A 19,842-nucleotide genomic window follows, 5' to 3' on the forward strand; every position below is an offset into this window, starting at 1 on the left:
GTTTTTAAACAACAATTTTCTCCCAATTCAACTTTCAGTAAAACAAATATTGGATCAATACATTGTATTTTGATACATGGTTTTATTTTTGACAATTATTTGATCAAATTATAGTGGCTAGCTGAAACTAAATTCCAAAAGTACAAAATGCCAGAAGAGATGGCTTAACTAAAAAACAAAATTCAAAATGTGAGAGGAGCCTCACCTTTTCAGTGAAATCCTTCTGCTTTACTTGTTAAAATGCAGGACAAATGTTTATTGATTTGATTTTGAAAGTTTGCTGATATTTTGCCAAATATCATTGCAATTAGGATTTTCTTCGAGAATTTTCCTCATTTGTGCACTTACCATCTGTGGGTGTGATAAGCCAGCTGTACAGATGTCCTGATGCGACTGAGAAATATAAGACATTGGCACTCTGCATACTGACCAGATCCAATATCTCGTCTACAGTCATCAAGACTGTGTCCATCACATCCACAGGACTAGCATCGTCTCCTGACTGACGCCCAAGAAGCAGATCAACAAAGGCTCGAGTTCGACTCCTCTCAGCGACAGCCAGTGCTTCCTCTTGTCGGTCCATTGCGACGAGGACCTTCTGAAGTGACTGATAGGATGCTGATTGTGACTCTAGGAGTGAGATCTTGTACTCGCTTCCGACTTGAGTCTCTCGCCAGATGGACTCGAAGAGATCAGCTGCGCGGTAGAGTTGTCGCTGGGCCTCGTCTAAGTTACCGTTGGACCACTGAGCAAGGCCAAGTCGATGTCTAATCTTAGCCTCATCCTCTTTCCGTCCGAGCTGATCTGCAATCTGAAGACCTTGAGTCAGGTAAGCGACAGCTTGCGAGAAGTTGCCGAGTGCATGGTGAACCCGACCCAGGCTGCTGTAGGCGAGAGCTTTGGCCACGCGGTCATTAACTTGGGCGGCTATACTGAGATGCTGCTCTTGATACATAATTGCCTTCTGATAGTTCCCTAGAGACTCATGAGTGACGCCGAGATTCCCAAATGCCCTCCCCTGGCATGAGAGATTCTGGCTTTCCTCAGCGATGTTTAAGTCCATCTGGTGGAATTCCAGCGCCTTTTCGTACTCCCCCATCTGTTGGTACACACCTCCTAGTCCACAGGCGGCATCAGCCTGACCAGATTTATCATGCATCTCCTGAGCAATCTTTAATTGATTCTCAAGGCATGAGATTGCTTGTTCAAAGTTCCCCATGATACTGTGTAGACAGCCTAGCTCTCCGTACGCAGACGCTCGTGTTGACTCATCCTCCGTTTCATGAGCCACAACAAGACGCTTCTCAAAGCAAAATAGGGCTTGCTGTAGGCTCCCCATGGCCCGGTGAACATTCCCTAATCCACGGTACGCCCTGTCCTGCTCTCTTGAATTCTTCATCTTCTGTGCGATTGCCAGATACTGATCATAGTTCCTCACAGCTTCATCATAATCTCCCAGCGCTTCGTAGCACTCAGCGAGATTCCCAAACGCACGCCCTCTATCGTTTAAAACGGAGTTCCCCACCAGCTGTTCCAGGGTAGCAAGCTGTTCCTCAAAGTATCCCAAGGCATCCTCAAAGAGGTTCATATTCATCTTAGAGATGCCGAGATTACCAAAGGCTTGGGCCTGCAAAGCACTATCTCTCAACTCATTGGCACGTTTCAGCTGCTCCTCGTAACACTTGAAAGCATCCAGGTACTTCCCAAGTGATGTATGGACAGCTCCCAGGTGACTGTGAGCTTTGCACTCTCCCTTCAGGTCATTCATTTCTTCACACAACTGCAACTCCTGCGTGTGATAAGCTAAAGCCTTATTATAGATCTTAATCTTTCGGTGGGCAGATCCAAGAGCGCCGTACGCGCACGCTTCTAACGTCTTGTTATTAACCTGCTTCGCTAACTGCAGTTGCTGCTCGTAGAACTTAATAGCGCTGTCAGTGTCTGTCTGCGCCATGCATATATCCCCAAGGTTTCCAAGAGCACGGAATTTGCCGCCGGCATTCTTCATGTGGTGAGCTATAGTCAGGAAGCACTTCTGACACTCACTGGCTCGTTTGAAGTTTCCCAACGTTCTATAAGCCAAGCCTAGATTGCAGTAAGCCCGGCCAAGACTCACTTTGTCCTTCTGGTCCCGCGCCAAGACCAGATCCTTCTCATAGAATTGTACCGCCTCTTTGTAGTTCCCCAACGAATAATGAGCAAACCCTAAGTTATGATAAGCCTTGCCTTGGCCTATTGGGTCGTTTAAACCTTTGGTGAGTTTCAGATAGTTCTCATAGTACGGCAGTGCTTGCCTGAACTCTCCACGGGAGCTATGATAGTTTCCTAAGTTACTCAAAGCCCGTCCTTCGCTCACCTGGTCTTTGAGTTCTCCGGCAATCTTTGCGTGGGATTGATAGTGTTCCAGGGCTTTCTCATGCATACCAAGAGATTGGTACGCAACAGCCAAGTTCCCCTGAGTACAGGCCTCCGAGGCTCTATCATTCACCTCACGTGATATAACCAACTCCTGCTTATGGTACTTCACTGCCTGCTCTGGCTGCCCTAAAGCACTGTAGGCATTACCCATGTTCCCGTAGGCCCTACCCTGTCCAGCCCGATCAACGAGTTCCGTAACGATCATCAGATGCGCTTTATGAAGCTTGAGGGCAGTATCAAATTGTCCCTGCGACTGGTGGATGATACCTAGATTTGAGCAAGCTCTCCCTTCCATCGTCTTGTCCTTTGTACTCAGCGCAATGTTCAACTGCTGCTGGTGGCAGTGTTTCGCTTTCTCCAAATCACCGCTACACCTTGCAGCATGACCCAGGCCAGCGAATGCCCTCGCCTCAACGGTCCGATCCTGTAAGTTCTTAGCGATGGTCAAGACCTGATCATGGTAAGTTGCCGCCTTGGCATAGTCACTCTTGTAATGGTAGGCACTCCCGAGATTGCTAAACGCCCGCGCTTCCTCACTGCGATTATCCAACAGTTTGGCGATCTCCAGATGTTGCTTGTGGCACTCGAGGGCGCTGTCAAACTCCCCAAGGGCGAGGTGGACTGCTCCGACGTTGCCCACTTCTCTTGCTTCGAAGTGTTTGTCGTTGAGTTGCTTGGCTAGGAGGACACATTGTTTGTGGCTTGCTAGGGCATTGGGATAGTCACCAATGGCTGAATACACATGACCTACATCAAGAAAAGAAAAAAAGGAAATTTCTTGTTTAGTTACTGATTTAGACGCACTTGCAATAAACTCCTTGGAGGCTAAGCAGATAGGCAAATTTGGGTTCATTGTTCACCCTAAAATCAAAAATTTTCTTTATTGTTACTTCACTGTTCATTGACAACCTTTCACAATTATTTTAGCTGTCGAGATTCTGACTCATTCGTTTAATTTGCCGTCACCTTTAAATAAATCTGCCAGAAACCTTCTAACCACTCACTATTACATAACATAGATTTCGCTACAAGAAACATGTACACAAGTTGGTTTGCTAATGTCGATTAGGAAAAATGTTTCACTGAACTCTATTCAGTTACTTGTTTTCAAGACCTATAGCCATATTCCGATTTTATCTATGATTTAATGGAACATTTGAAGATACAGACTTCCTGTGGTATATTTTGAATCACAAACAGCAGGGAGACAAACATTGCAAGTTTTTCCAGCATTTTTTTCAGTTTGAAATCAAATTACTGTTAATCATCTCCTGGGCATATTATGATTTTTTGTGTGAAATGCTCTTCTCGTTTGAGTAAAAAGGTGAAAAATACACACACAAAAATGCAACTTCTTCTTAAGGGTCCCTGGTTTCATTACACGAACGATATAATAATTATAATTTTTATAATACAAAAGTTCAACAAGCTACATGTAGAAGGTTAGGAATGTTTGCAGAAACTACTTAGAGAAAAAGATTCCTAACAATCCCTTCCGAAAAGAAAACATCTTACAAGCTTCTACTCAAGTATCACATTCTAAAAAACATTTAAAAAGAAAAAGAAAAAAAAATTGACTTTGCTTATTAACTGAATCATTCTACATTCATTGACAGTCTCCATACCCCAAGACAAAGAACGAGAGAGAGTAATTTGAGGCAAGTGGCTCCCCATGGGATCCTGAATGCATTAAGAAGTCTAGAGGATAACATGCTAGTACCGAGGCAATCTGATCCTCTCTCTGAATGTCTCAATCATGGCACAATAACCCTGTGGCATTTTTTTCAGATATAGGTTTCTTTTTTTTAATGACTTTCTTTGGAGGTTTGTTGGGGGGGGGGGGGGGTAAATGGAACAGGTTTTAAGTCGGTTTATTGCAAAGACAGGATTTTATTTCGAAACAAGTTTGAGGCTAAAGTGTTTTGAATTAATGGTAAAGGGGTTTGAAGTTGAACCGGTAAGATAATTTTACTTAAAAATCGAATTTGCAAGCCTCGAAAACAAGGGGGAAATCCACACATTTGAAAGGGTTTGTACATGTAGCTCTTTTTTTTCTGCACCGGATTTTGTATATAACGTTTACCCAACCAGTCTAAAAATTATAAAATCTTTCTTTGACACATTTTTTGTATAAACTCCTTCCATTTGGACTGATAGAAGATGTAAATCACTTGTCTGATGTGTATGTAAAATGTATACTTCCAAATTTGACAGAATTGAAAGACTCAATTCAAAGCCAAGATTTAACCATGTTTTTTTTTTCTATATTGAAAAGATATTATAAAGTGAGGTAATGTTGTTTGATTGACCATCAGAAACAGATTACTTCCCGCCCTTGCTCTTCCTAGCAGCATGTCCCAGAGTTTATCACTGAACATGCTTTAAAGGCAGTGGACACTATTGGGAATTGTCAAAAACTAGCCTTCACAGTTGGTAAAATAACAAACCTGTGAAAATTTGAGCTCAATCGGTCATCAAATTTGCGAGATAATAATGAAAGAAAAAAACACCCCTGTCACACCAAGTTGTGTGCGTTTAGATGGTTGATTTTGAGACCTCAAGTTCTAAATCTGAGGTCTCAAAATCAAATTCATGGAAAATTACTTCTTTCTCGAAAACTATGGCACTTCAGAGGGAGCCGTTTCTCACTATGTTTTATACCATCAACCTCTCCCCATTACTCGTCACCAAGAAAGGTTTTATGCTAATAATTATTTTGAGTAATTACCAATAGTGTCCACTGCCTTTAAACGACCTCATATGATCCCAAAGGAGACCAATATACATGTAGGCAGCTGTTCGAACCATGACCCTCATCCCAGATGTGAGAGGAACTTGCAACTGGCACATATTGTGCTTCTAATTTTGGGGGGTTTCTCAACCTTGAAATGGTGGAATGCCACTAGAGGGTCCTGTGATAACAGTCTCGTGGATGCACTTGGTAAATATTGTGATTGTGACCAAGGTGGAATTCAACACTGCTTTTGTGCTTTGAACTGAATACACTCAGGACCAGGGGATAAGGGTGTACATGTATGGTAACTGAACAACTCGGCTCAGTCCTTAATTGCATATGTGGCTTGTGCCCGACTCATTCTTTGCTTATCAAAGAAATTTGTCAAACAGTATTTTCTGTTTAACAGCTTTACAAAATTGGGCACTGATCAGTTTAATAAAAAAGACAGCAAACAAACCTAATGACTTGGCAACGGCTAGGTCTTGTTGTATGTAAGCCACAGCCTGATCTGTATTGGCTAGACCCCAGGCAGCTGCTATACAGCTTCATGAAATTGGACCCTGGTCAAAATTTCTTACGAGAATGAAGTCTATTTATGATTGGGGGGGGGGGAGGGGGGGGGGATTGTAATATTTACCTAAGCTACTGAGTGCAGCAGCGGCAGTATTCCTATCTTTCTGCTTCATGGCGAGTACCAGTTGGAAACGATGATGAGTCAATGCTTCCTTGTAGTTACTCTTAGAGAAGAATGCTGCTCCGAGGTTACCGTGGGCTCGGCATTCACCGATTTGATCACCTGGACAGGAAAGAAGAGTCGTGAAATCAGATTAGGGTTAAGAGGAACATTAAGGTACTTTTGATGATACCACGGACAACTAAAAAAGACGATCAAAGAGTAAGGCCCATTTCAAATGTCGCGCTCTTGCCCTGTCAAGTCGCGCTCTTGCCCTGTCAAATTAAAATAATCAAGTTTTTGTTATTTTTTAGCTTCGATATAGCAGGAGCACGACGTCTGAAAGCACTTTTGGAATTGTTAACAGTAGCAAAATGCCATAAAAATCACTTTTAAGAAAAGAGGGGAAACATTACTTCCTGAATATTGTAGAATAACAAAGTAGAATAACAAAAAGGTTATTCAATAAACTATCAGGAAAATTACTTGAAATATTAACCTGAAGATATAAGCAAACCCTGGACATAAATTCTGTTCATTGTACATTTCCATTTAGCCCAGTTGATATTAACCTCTAACCATAAAAGCTAACCTATTGAGGTCAACGATGACCAGGTCACTGCCCAGCCAAACACTGTGAAGATTGATGGATCCCAGGCTACGTCCCCCCTTCCTGCCTAATAAAATATTATGCTTGCCTATATTGATACCTGCCAGCGTAGATTGTTAATCACAATCATTGACGAGGTGCTACTGAGTGAGTGAAAGAATCCAAGTAGGTTGATGGTGTTTTTTGTTTAGGTTGTGGGACAAGCGTTACTCATTGTGATTGACCGAACAGACCAGTCTTATAAAACTTTGATTTCTTGTCTGAATCCAGTAAGTTTTGCGAAGACACCACGTACATAAAACTCTCTCTATAATAAGAGTTGTGGTGGTTCTGAAATTCATAATGTGATTATTCTGTTCTAGGAAGAAGGGTTGGCTCCCAAAAAGAAATAGGGTGATTTTGTAGTGACTAGGGAAAAGGGCACAAGGCTTTATGTCCTTCGTCCAGGCTCACAAAGTTCTCTTGTTCCAGTAAAAGAAAGTACTACCGATACCCCCCCCCCCAAAAAAAAAAAAAAAACCCAAAGAACAAACAAAAAAAACTATATTTATATGGCATTTCTGTAAATTACCCCCATTGCCAATCAGAACTTAACATTCCTATAATGGCAGAAAACCAACCAAACATTCACACTTTGTTTTGGCACAAAAAATGTCTTTCCTAAAAGTTTGTTTTGTCCTTCACACAACCACTTGTTCTCCAAATTTTGACTTGTGCTCTTGTCATCATTCAGGAGACTGAGTGATACAGGTATGTTCATAGATACTTGTGCAAGTGTACATGACACTACCGTGTACGTGACATACAAGTGTACATGACCTATTACTGTCAATGTGATTGAGAGTACAGGGCAGGGTTGTAGCCACCCCTATGTGGGTCTAGCCATCCCTCTGTGTTTCTGAGAGAGTAAAGAGGGTTGGGGCTGGGTGATTCTCTAGGTAGTGGAGCCACTGTGATCCCATTCTGTGAGCCTCATGGGAGCGTTTTCAACATTAAATGGTTATTTCTGTATCAGGGTTAACCTATAAATGGCTCCAGTTCATCGGTAACGACTCCCTGCTTGCCATCAATGGGATTTGGTATTTCTTTATATTGGATGTGCCCATTAGCTTCGATCAGGACATTATGATTTGGGCTCTCTCTTTGCAAAAAAATTAACAATAATAACTGTTTTCACAAGTGTCTTTTATTACTTTATCCATTGGACATGAGCTCAGAAAAGTATTGCTTAAAAAAAACAGGGAACCAGCCAAAATTAGATTTAATTAAGACAAGTGCCAAACTCAATTTTTGTTAGCAAACAAATTGTGAAGCAGTACTTTATGCCTGAACAAGTTAACAAAATTGAGCCCTGATTGCTTATCAGTTAAATAAAAAGACAGCAAACAAACCTAATGACTTGGCTACGGCTAGGTCTTGTTGCATGTAAGCCACAGCCTTATCTGTGTTGGCTAGACCCCAGTGAGCGCTGCTCAGTGCAGAGAAGACAGATCCTCGTAGCTTCAAACTGCATGTTCCTAAGAAACAAAAAATATCATACATCATAAAATTAATCTTTCAATCATTAAAAAAAAAAAACCACACCTGGTGAAAACTTAAACAATCTCCAAAAGGGAAATTGACTGGGTAGGTTTGAAAAATAAAGTTAGGTTGGACAAAGAAAAATTTACCATTGGATAAACGTACCAAGCTCTTTCAACTAAGCTATAACCTTATCTTTTAAAAGTGTCTAAAAAAAATTGATTTGTTTTATATTATAAAACACATGTTAACACTAAAACATTGGAAAATCGAGGCATAACCTTTCAGTAGAAGTAGGTCAGATCTTGCAGCCAGCTGGGCTTCTGCCAGTTGGCATTTTGGTACAAGTCGTTCTCGGCCGCTATTGTCTCTAAATGATTGAGCAGCGTAAGTAGTGGCCAGGCCTGGAATTTCATCTTTGAAAGGGCAAGGCCATTTTCAATTTAACACAGCTCTTCCATTTGAAAATCTTTAATGGGAAACTTCTGAAGGGGCACCAAGGCCAAGACCAAGGCAACAGAGGCAATGGGCTCTGTGGCTTCTGTGTAATTCCACGCCTGAGTGGCTACCAATTTTTAAACTTTAAAGATGCTATGTCAGATTTTTTGCTGATTTGACCCAAAACAAATTTATTTAAAATTCAATAGGTATTTTTATGGGGGTCGAGAAAGTTACAAGCTTTCATTTGAGACATTGCTCGAAAAAGTCAGCCAATTATTAGTAGCAGTGAAATAAAATTAGTTTTTGTCGGGATCCCGACAATTTATCGCGTGACCAATTCTTATGTGTTATATAAGAAATATTTTGTCATGGTTCCTGATCATTAAAAGTAAAAGTTAAACTTTTTTTCCTTATAGCGGTTGATACTCTTTGAAATCCCATTCACTCAAAAAAAATATTTCTTTTAATGTTTTGGGCCAAAAATCTGACAAAGCATCTTTAATTCTTTAATCTGTCTTACCGATTTTGAGAGCCGATTCTAAGACAACCAATGAGGACGCATGATAGCCAGCCGCAAGAAGCTCCTGACCAATTACAGAGATGATAACAAAGGGGCTCTTGTCCAACTTCATAGACTGGAGCTGCTTATAGGTGGGTTCAAATGTATCTGTGATGAAGAGACAAAAACACGGACTGTCAACTTAAGTGAAACAAAGTAACGTCAAACAAACAAAAAACTTTTCCTTTACCCGAATCAACTTACAAAAACTACACAGGATATTAAAAAAAAACTTTGCATGAATAATTCATGAGAAAATTAAAAAGGCCAAAGGGAAAACCTATATTCAATATAAACATAGAATGTGATCATCATTGACAAACACCATTGATAATTGGCAAAAGCTGGGCCTTACGTCATGCCACTGCTAATTGATTGATTTAGATGATTTATGGTAATTTGATCTCAATTTTAAAAAAGAAAAAGAAAAAAAAAGTCATAAATGCTAGCATGAGCATGCTGATGTAGGGTCTACATGTATCATCACTAAACACTAGATGCATCACACTGACCAACATAATTATTATACCACGCACTACACTGAACAAACTGTACATTCCGTGTATACATGTATGTCACAGTCACGGCTGAAAACTTATGACTGATTGTAAGCAGGGCCACAGCTATGACGAGCATGGATTCACCCTGTTTGCCAGCAGTCGGTCTCATACATTACAGTCATGAAAGTTCAACATTAAAGTATGCACACGCACAAGTAGGTCAATGGTCTACTTCAGAATTCCCCAAACCAAGGCATCCCCCCCCCAAAAAAAAAAAAGAACCACCATAACAAAAATGAGACAAGTTTTAACTTTGATGTTAGATTTGGCGGTCGTAAGAGCTGTAAGCCAGTACCAAGAGATTAGTTCTCAGGATCTGAAACAAAACACAGCGTCCTTCTTCCAGTGATTGATGTTAGAGGCCGATTCTTGTCTTACCTTTGAGTGGTGACTTAAGAGCGGCCTCTGCTAGTCCAGCAAGCAGTTGAAGACTCTTAGGATCCTGGGAGAGTCCTGAGGAGAAAGCAGCCAGGGCATCAGCGTGACGACCAAGACACTGGAGAGCAATGCCTTGCCGGTAGTAGGCCTGTACACAAGTATCAAGAGAAAAGATAAATGATTAGAATATTTCATTCCTTGAAATTTTGAATACATTGAAAGAAATGTCGGTCCTGAAAATTCACAGTAACCATATGCAATGTTTCTACAGGTACTAAGCCTGTAAACAAATAAAATGGCTGCACCATGTTGAGCCATTTAAAAGAACGTTACAGAATTGGTAAGAAACAAAAATCGTGATGATCACAGATTTACATAAAACTCACACGGTCTAATGATGATGATAGTAGAAAACATCCCTTGAAATATTTTTTGTTTGATATGTCATATTTGATGAGAAACAATTAATCTAATTTCGCGTTTGGAGTTTATAGCTCAGTAAGCGTTTTATTCTTTTTTGTTTGGGCATCGATGCAATGCAAAATTTGTAATCGGTTTTTCACTATTCTCTCGTGATCTAGATGGCAAATCGATCTCAAACTTCGACAGGTTTGTCAGTTAATGTATAGGGTGGATTACATTAAGTGCCTACACTGCCAGCAACTGTTTTGTTACCAAAAACCAATTTTTTAATGTTCCTTTAAGTAAAAAAGGAAACAAATTCTCTAAATATTTGAAAACCAAAGTCAGTTTATCTCCTGCCTCAAAAACAGCCAAGCTAATGCAACTCACATACAAATAATGTTGAGACTAGGCTATGCATGTATTTGATACACTGACATGTCTAGGGGTGTACAGAAGACAGATTGGAGATTGGGGGCATTTGCTTAAAATCAAGGACTGAATGCTAATCTATAACAAGCTACGATCTCTGTGGGGATTTGGACTGCAACTCTGAAAGAGATAAATGGGAGACTTTCTGGGACGATAGAGGGCAGCAGACTTACCGGGTAAATCCATTGTTCTCAGAATTATGCGCATGTTCAGAACTACGTAAACAATGGAAATTTACCCGGTATGTCTGCTGCCACCTAGCGTTGGAAAGTCTCCTATAGGTCATGTCCTCAAGTCAACTATAGGCAATTGGACTGAAATGTTTGCCACGATTCAAGAAGGGAAATCTCTCTGGGACTTAGTGTTAAATTGTGACCAAGTTGTTATCCTGTGTAACTAGGAGCTATGTCAGGGCTGGAAACACTGAATGGACACTGGCTGCTAGAGTCTAGTGACTCGAGCATGAGGACAATAACCCCAAAACAAAACAAGTCCTGAGTATAAGTAAACATTATTACTACTGAACCTTCACACACAACATGTACGGAGAAACCTAAAGTCATTTATATTACATGCATTAACAGTTTGGTGCCCTAAAAAAGTTTTTTTTACAAAACCTTTGATTGTAAGATCAAATTCACAAAATAAAACAAAATAAAACTGTTTTAAATGCTCTAGATTGCGCAGTACCTGGTTTTAAAACTGAACAAAAACTATTTAAATACAGGTTTTGCACCTGTAACAAGCAATACCCCAGTGTTGAGATTGTTGCCGTTTTTGAAAGAAATTGAGGTAAAATACCTTTTTCATGGTTTCAATAGACGCCTGTACTGATAAGGTCATGGTTTGTTTACTGCCTTGCTTTCTGGGGTATGTTTGACAATAACTGGTACTGCGTTTCCGACTGAGTTGTGGAGAGACAGTACACAATATATATTTGGTTTGCGGTAACACCATGTGTGTATCTACTTGCCGCGGAGTAGATAATCGGAAGTTCGGGGGTTTATAAACGTATGCTCTACGGGGAGCGCACCAATGGACTTGTAAAGTTATATCAACGATATCTTCTACCAGACGTTGTAAACTTATACAGGTTGACATCCCTCAAATCCTATACAGTACACAATAGTTTCCCATTCTTCTGTAAAGTGGTTAACAGAATCTGACATCATCAGTAATTATCTTCCCAACGGGGTTCAGCCAAACTTGCAAAATGTGAGTCTAGAAATGCCCCCCAGTTCTTATACAAAACCTGGGGAAGAAAACCTGCGTACTGACAACAAAGCTTTGACAAGATCAGAAGATGACAAAACACTCCATGAGACACTGGTGTTTTGCTGGCCATGCTGGGTAAAGGAATTCAAATTCCGTACTCAGAAAGAAAAAAAGGTTTTGAAGAGGACATACCTTGCGTCTTACTCAGAGTTACCACTTAACTAAAATAACAAGAGGGAAGAGTGAGAGAGCGAGGGACGAGACACAGTGAATATAATCTACTCTGCTACACTGGACTGTGCTTTAAAAACAACCTCTTCAGGAACCCATTGGCTTGGCAGCGAATTCAGAGAATACTCAAAACTACTCCAAACACAATTTTATTCAAAAAGGAGTCAGAGAACTTGGAGTGGTCTAAAATGCATTTCATCTCGAGACATATTTTTAGTCAAAAATTTACAAAAAGGGAATGTTAAAAGAAAAATTTACAACAGGACAAATTTTCTTTCTTCTTTTTCACTTCCTAAATTTGTTGTTCATATTGTCAGTAAACAAAAGCACAGAAAAGCGATGCTTAGCAGAAACAGGATACCAGCCATCATTCAACTGAGTTTACATTGTTGCGACTGGTGCCCCAATCATTATTGCTATGCAAAGAAATTTGTCAAGAAGCAGAATTTTTTTGTTAAAAGGGTTTTATGGATACTTTTTTATTTTTTACTTCTGATTTTTGTTAAATGAAATTCGATTGTGGTCGCTTCTTGTGTCAGACAACTGATTTTAATTCACAAGTCCAGACTATCGAGTTACTTTACAATTTTTTAACCTTGTCCTTGATTTGCCTTTTTATGAATGGAAACACTGTTGCCTTAGGAAAGGTCACCAGTCTCGACCTACTAAACTTGTCCTGTCAGATCGTTGTTTGTTTAAGATTAAAAGTCACTGCCAGAAACACAGGGAAAGTCACGCCTGACATTACAAAAATCCACTCACTGTAACATAGCACCAAATGTGGATTGTTTTTTATCAAGACCAAGAAATGTGTAACGTGTCATTAGGAGAAACAAAATACATTAATATTTGTTTTGAACAATATATATACAGATTTGCTCCAGTTCTTTTCTCCAAAACTCACACCGACTGTAAAAGTTTTATCAGAGAGTTTGGAATGGTAGAAGTATGCAAATATTGTAGTGTGTACTTGTAAGGAGAGATTCCTGATGGTAAACTTCACATATTTCAGGTATAGTTTTAAAAGCCATTATACACTTTCGGAACAGAAAAAAAAAAAAAAGTTCGCAAATTTACAAATAACTTAAACAGGGTTCACAGAAGGTAAAGGTAAAAGACTTCTCATGAAATATTATTCCATGAAATGCTTTACTTTTTGAGAAAACATTGAAACAATTATCAATTCTCGACAACGAGAATTACGGATTTATAGTAAACACATGACATGACACAGCGAAACGTGCGGAAACAAGGGTGGGTTTTCCCGTTATTTTCTCCCGACTCCGATGACCGATTGGGCCTAAATTTTCACAGGTTTGTTATTTTATATAGAAGTTGTGATACACGAAGTGTGGGCCTTAGACAATACTGTTTACTGAAAGTGTCCAATGGCTTTAAAGGGGGGGGGGGGGACTCAAGGGTCAAATTCTGTTTTTGCGATTCACTCATTATGCAACAGTTTAATGAGTTAGAGTCCTTATAAATGTGGAAACGAACACTCTGTTGAGTGAAATTTGAAACATTACATCAATATAAACAATAAGAGGGTCTGTATTCCAACAAGGAATTTTTGCGTCAGTCAAAAGGTCAAAGTCAATGCCATAAAGCGAACTTACATTAATGTAACTTGTGCCCTACTCATTTTTTTTGCTTAGCAAAGAAATTTGATTAGCAGTCATTTCTGCTGAACACTAACAGCTCTTTGAAATTGGGCCCTAATCTTTCCCTGAATGGTTTAGACAACAAACTGTTTACAAAAAAAAAATGAGATTCCATGGATTTAAAATATGTAACAAACTGTACTGAACTTGAATCAACTAATTAACTTTGACCGCATCATCCCTTTAAAGTAAATTCCTTCAGCCTCACAGCAAGATCAAGAAGCCAAGAGCTGAAAAGAAAATTCTTTCATTTTGTTTGGATGCCTGAGTGGTCCTCAGTGATCTTAAAAAGATTGAAACCCAGGCTTAATGTTTCACAGCGGCACTGAAACCTAAGCTGAGTCTGACGCAAATGTTTCTTCTCAACGAGAGAAACACCAAAGCACAACCGGTAAGACTCTGAAATTCAGTCGGATTTGTGGGAATCAGCGTGAAATTGAGTTCAAGTCAACGTTGACCCCACCAAATGATGCATTTTATGTGGGATTAAAGGCACTGAAAACATTTGGTAATTGTCAAAGACCGTTATTCTCTTGTGGTGTATCCAGTCATGTATAAAACAACAAATCTGTGAAAATTTTGACTCAATTGGTTTTCGAAGTTGCAAGAAAATAATGAAAGAAAAACAAATACCCTTGTTGCACACATACATGTATTCGTGCTTTCAGATGCCTTAAAATATCTTTTAATATTAGAGTGAAAGAAACACATTTCCCTTCCTCCAATTTTGATAGAGTGATAAATTTACATAAAAATACATATTTGCAGATATAAAACTATACTACAAAATAACTTAGTGGGAAATGAACGTGAAGTCGAGTAGCAATGGTTTGCGCCTCAAGGCAAGAATGGACTTCAGGAAAACACTACAAAGAACTGCAGGAATAACAAACAGAGATACTTTGAGCACCAACTGTGCGTTGCCCAACTTTGGACAATGGACTTTCTCACACAGAAAGTTAATACTTCCTGTATGGAAGCACTTTCACTTTGCAATTTATAATCTTTTTTCTAAGAAATGTTGTTATCTTAAATCAGAAGATGAAAACAATTGGCTCAAAATATTTTCCACAATAAAGGAATTATTTTTTTGGTCATTTTCAATGAAAAGCTTTCTGTTCATGATGCAATAACCTCTGTTAGTAAAAGAGAAGAATTGCATGTATAAATGGATTGTCGATTGACAGAGCACCAGTACAGTGACCTACGGGTCACAAGTTCAAATTCCACGCTCACACTAAATTTGTCTTTATTCAACAAATTCAGCTGCTTCTTACAAAATCACCAGGGAATGAGAAGAGGCAAAAACATCTGGAATAATTTGGTCCAAACATACTTTTAACAAATGCTTTAAAGAATACAAATGTATCAAGAGTTATTCCAATGTGAAAACAATGAACTTGCCACCTTCAAACTAAATTCTGCTTTAAAGTAATATACATGTATGTGTGTACAAATTAATAGATTCGTACATTGTACAAAGAAATACATTTGTATCTAAAGTTATATACTTTGTACAAAGAAATACACTAAAGTAATGCATTTGTATACAGTGCATTTGTACAATGTACATGTACAAAGCAATACACTTGTACAAAGTAATACCTTTTGAACAAAGCAATAGTGTTTGCAGTAATAACAAAGTAAATATATTGGTACAAAGTAATTCATTGATACAAAGTAATACATTGGTACAAAGTAATACATTGATACAAAGTTATACTTGGTACAAAGTGTACAAAGTAATACATTTGTAACACACAGAGTACAATACTCTTGAGCAAGGTAACACAAAGGTTACATGTATGTAAATGTACAATAGAATATGAGCGACAAGCATGATACATCCCTCATAAAATAAATATACAAACCATTTTTGTGTACAATGTACAAATATATACATGTACATGTACACCTAGATACAAATTCAAGATACAAAGTAACTCACTTGTACAAAGTTACACATGTGTACAAAGTAATACATCATACAAAGTAATACATTTAGTATACATCTGTACAAGGTATTACATTTGTAGTACAAGGTTCTGTACAATGCAATATAAGAGACAAGCATGACACATCCTTCCTCACTGGGGACACTTTCCCCATGCATTCTTAAAATCCACTCTGCAATAGTCACACATGTATTAGGGATGCTAATTCCCAGGCAAGGTAAATTGGATTGGTCTTATTTTCCATCCTCTACACTTGGGGGAATATTCCCATCTCAACAGGTGGTATTACATTACTGACTATTCATTGAATGGAACAGGGATTCCTAATGGCTAATGACCTGAACCTGGTTTAATTGCATACTGAACTGGTAATGCGTTTCAAGTATTAGAAAGCCAGACAATGTGATGGACATGATGTGCATGGTTTAGCCAGGTATTTGGCAAATGTTGTAAATGGAAGAAAAAAAACAGACCATAAAAATTGCTGAATTATAAAACTTCTTTGTGAATGCAAAACGTAGATGTAGTTTATGTAGAGTGTGTCAAAATTCAAAACTCAGGAGGGCAAGGCCAGTTTCATAATGGACCTTACAAGGAATAATAGTCTAATAGAAACTTTTGAAAAGGCACTGATGTACAGTTTAACTGTCCTTACATCAGTGCTTTTTCAATGAGCTTGTGGGACAACGACCCCCTGCGACACCCAGTCTTACTATGCATGAAATTCAACGATGATGCGACAGTTTGTCGAACCATCATTGGTTCATCGCGGCCAACCAACCCTTCCACTCGCCCCCCCCCCAAACGATGATGGGACAGTTTGTCAAACCATCATCAGGTTCAGTGGCCCACCAACCCCTCGACTCGGCCCCCCTGCAGGAACAGAAGAGGATGAGAGAGGCAGGGAGAAGAATTGCTAAGGAGCTGGCTCTAACCTTGGGGGGACAGGCAGGAAAAAATAAACAACATTCATTGATCTCAAATCCATGTCATATCAAATAGCGGGACAGATCAATTTATAACCAGTGATGAAGACAGTTTTAAGAATCAGACTTGAGGCTGAGCGTTTGGGGAGGTCAATAAATGTTTGTTGTATGGGGCGTAACTTCAGGGAATGTATTTATGGGGTAATCAATGAGTTCTTTGATGAATGTGTTGAGGAAAAATCGGTTCGAGGAATACTGATGAACAGAGGAATAAATAATGAGTGAAAGTTGAGAGTATAAATTGCTGTAGGGGGTAATGATCAATGCTGTGTGGTGATGGTTGGGGTTAATCGGGTTCTCTTTGGGATTTTTCAAAACTGTTGGGCAACCTGGATTCAAATTATTGAAGATCGGCCTACATTGTAAGCACGCTGAACAAAAACGACGTCAAGACTGTTATTAAATTGGTATGTATCTTTGGTTTTACAAGCTCTAATTAATGTGCTTTGGGCATTCTAAATGGTTTCATCTATGATTTCTGTGAATTTGGTCTGAAGTGGCAATAAAAATATTTTATATTTTTGTTTTTAATTGCAATACATTACATGTACATACATACACCAAAACCAACCCTTTTAGGTGGAAAAGGAATATAACAAGATCAGATTTTAACTGAACTGTCTAAAATTTGCATGCAATTTATAAGTCAGTATTTCTCTGTAAGATTCAACCGTCAATCACAAAAGTTTCTTTAACTTTGACTTGAATAATTTAATAAAACTTGAATAAAACAAAAATAGTTAATTGTGGGAAATACATTTAATACATCTGCACAGAAGATTTCATGAACGTTTATTTTTGCAATGTCAGTCATCTCTTTAACCCTTTCGTGCCGACATTTCAGATTGAACCTTATTTGGCAAGATGAATTAGAACCAATTTGAACCACCACCAACTACATAATCTTTCAGATCCAAAATCATCAATTTAGCCTTCAGCCTAAACATGTCATTTCAGAAAGAAAATCTATCATGTCGATTGACATGATCAACGTACCTTCTTTTTTGGCTGCCATTTCATCATTCTTGTCGGCAAACAAAAAATAAATCGCAACTGAGCACAGCTCCTCAAGTCAAGTCAAGAAAATGTCAAAAAAACGCATCCACGTCATTCCTCGCGGGAGATCAAGACAATCTCAGACCCCGCATCATCTCACCACATCCTCCCTGGGGGCAACATGATGCGCGTAATTTCCCCAGATTAAAACTACTGATCCATTACGTCCAAGCAGTTAATCATAACACATCACAAGCTGGAATCACAGCTGAAAGGCCAACGCCAACAAACAGCCGAGTCGAACATTAACACCTCAATTCTACACATTCTACGCAATCACCGAAAATTAAAAAAAATCCACATCCATAAATCAAGTAAATAAGCTTCAGTTATCAGCTTCCCACTCACAATCTGAAATTTGAAATCCAAGTTAAAAAAATTCCTGCACACAGAAACACAGCGACGACATCCAATCTTCGGTGAGGGGCTAAAACATTCTTATTGATTGGACACTGCACCTGCATAACATGCAATCCTCAGATGCATGAAATCTTACTCAGTTTCCACCAAAAAAAACATAAATCCGTAAATATCATTCTGGGTTATTCCTTGGAGAGTGCTACCGTGGTGAAATCTATACCTCCTTCGATACCCAGGTGAATTCTTTGCTATGCACGGATACATTCACTGGCACACACTTACTGAACTTTCCACACAAACCTTAAGGTTTGTGCACCTTAAGTGAGAGCTGCCATAAATTCTCACCCAGTAGAACACCCTGCTGTGATTAATGCTGATGAATAGCTGTCGCTGCTCCACTTTTTACATTATATCAACTGTTTGCTGGTACACTTTCCAAGTAAACCACGTGTAGCTAAAGAGCTAGAGTTCGAATCGCAAGCCCATGCAGTTATTTCCTTTGTTATTTAATCCATTAAAATAACAAACAAAACTTATTTTTAAAGGCTGCCAGATCATGCTTGTTTCATTCTCTCATTTCCTAAAAGTATATTTTCTTATCACAGAGAATCAAAAGCCAGTTGATTTTTCTCCACAGAAATACAAAACCACCATTAGAAACAAGAAAATACTCCTTGCGGAATCTGTTGAACTTGCTGTGTTATGTGAGTCCATCACCTGTTATTTTCCACAAACAAACCAAGTCATTTGAAGTAGCAGTCCATATTTCAGTGCATCCAAAGCCAGTTGATATTTCTCCGCAAACAAACACACCATTAGAAACAAGAAAGTACTCCTTACAAATCTGTTACACTTGCTCTGTGTCCAACGCTTTTTATTTTCCGCAGAACATCAATCTCTATCTTTTAGTTGCCTACTAACCCACATTGAATTGAAGTGAAGTTCTTGACATTTTAAGGCATCCGTCTACCCACTCACCACCCTGATGAGGCTTAAATCTGACTCCGTCTGCACTCCTCCTAAAGACTGCCAGATTGTGCTTGTTTCAATCTCTCAGTTCTCCTACAGTGTATTTTCTTAGGTAGACTTTAATGTATTGGCCTGTAAAATATCACACTGATGACAAATAAAGTCCTTTCTCTCCGACTTGCTGTGTGTGTGTGTGTAAAGTACACAGAGAGTTTATGTGATGTGCACATTCCTAGTAATGATGATCGTACAGTCAATCTCTCAGCCCGGATACACCTCTATGAACCTGCACGAGATACATGTAATCCTACTCGGAGAAAATTAAGAGCAAGAGGGTCGCAAAGTTTGACGGTTTTGCGTGTTGAGAGTTGAAAATATGGAAGCACTGTGAGGCACTGGAGTATGTACAAGTAAGTTCGAACGGAAAATCCTCCCGAAATAAAAAAAGAACTGCCAAAAAGTCAAGTACAGAACTCCCTTCAAATGCCACTGAATGAAGATCAGTAAATACACACGTGCAAAACACTTCAAGCAGTCAGGCAAATGGGCCGTTCACTGGTAAACAGGGCACCGAGGGGATCGTCGTGAGTGACAGATCCCTCCTATTCAGTCAACAAGGCAAGCTCCACAAACCCATACACGTAGACCCGTTATTAATAAAAAGCTGTTCAATACTCC

The 19,842-nt window shown here is 39.1% G+C and overlaps 1 protein-coding gene across 1 annotated transcript in view; it reads right to left on the reverse strand.

Moving 5' to 3' along the window:
* LOC117290267 (tetratricopeptide repeat protein 28-like) overlaps nt 1-18,714 on the reverse strand; it is a 32,027-nt gene extending 13,313 nt beyond the window's left edge. The window contains exons 1-6 of the mRNA XM_033771568.1: nt 17,776-18,714; nt 9,898-10,045; nt 8,921-9,067; nt 7,830-7,955; nt 5,793-5,951; nt 349-3,165 (exon numbers count right to left, since the gene is read on the reverse strand). Coding sequence (XP_033627459.1) covers nt 349-3,165; nt 5,793-5,951; nt 7,830-7,955; nt 8,921-9,067; nt 9,898-10,045; nt 17,776-17,802 — 3,424 coding nt within the window. The 5' untranslated portion in view covers nt 17,803-18,714. The remainder of the gene's footprint in view (nt 1-348; nt 3,166-5,792; nt 5,952-7,829; nt 7,956-8,920; nt 9,068-9,897; nt 10,046-17,775) is intronic.
* Nucleotides 18,715-19,842: the final 1,128 nt, after the last annotated feature.

This window comes from Asterias rubens, chromosome 5 (assembly GCF_902459465.1).
Source record: "Asterias rubens chromosome 5, eAstRub1.3, whole genome shotgun sequence".
Lineage (NCBI taxonomy): Eukaryota > Metazoa > Echinodermata > Asteroidea > Forcipulatida > Asteriidae > Asterias > Asterias rubens.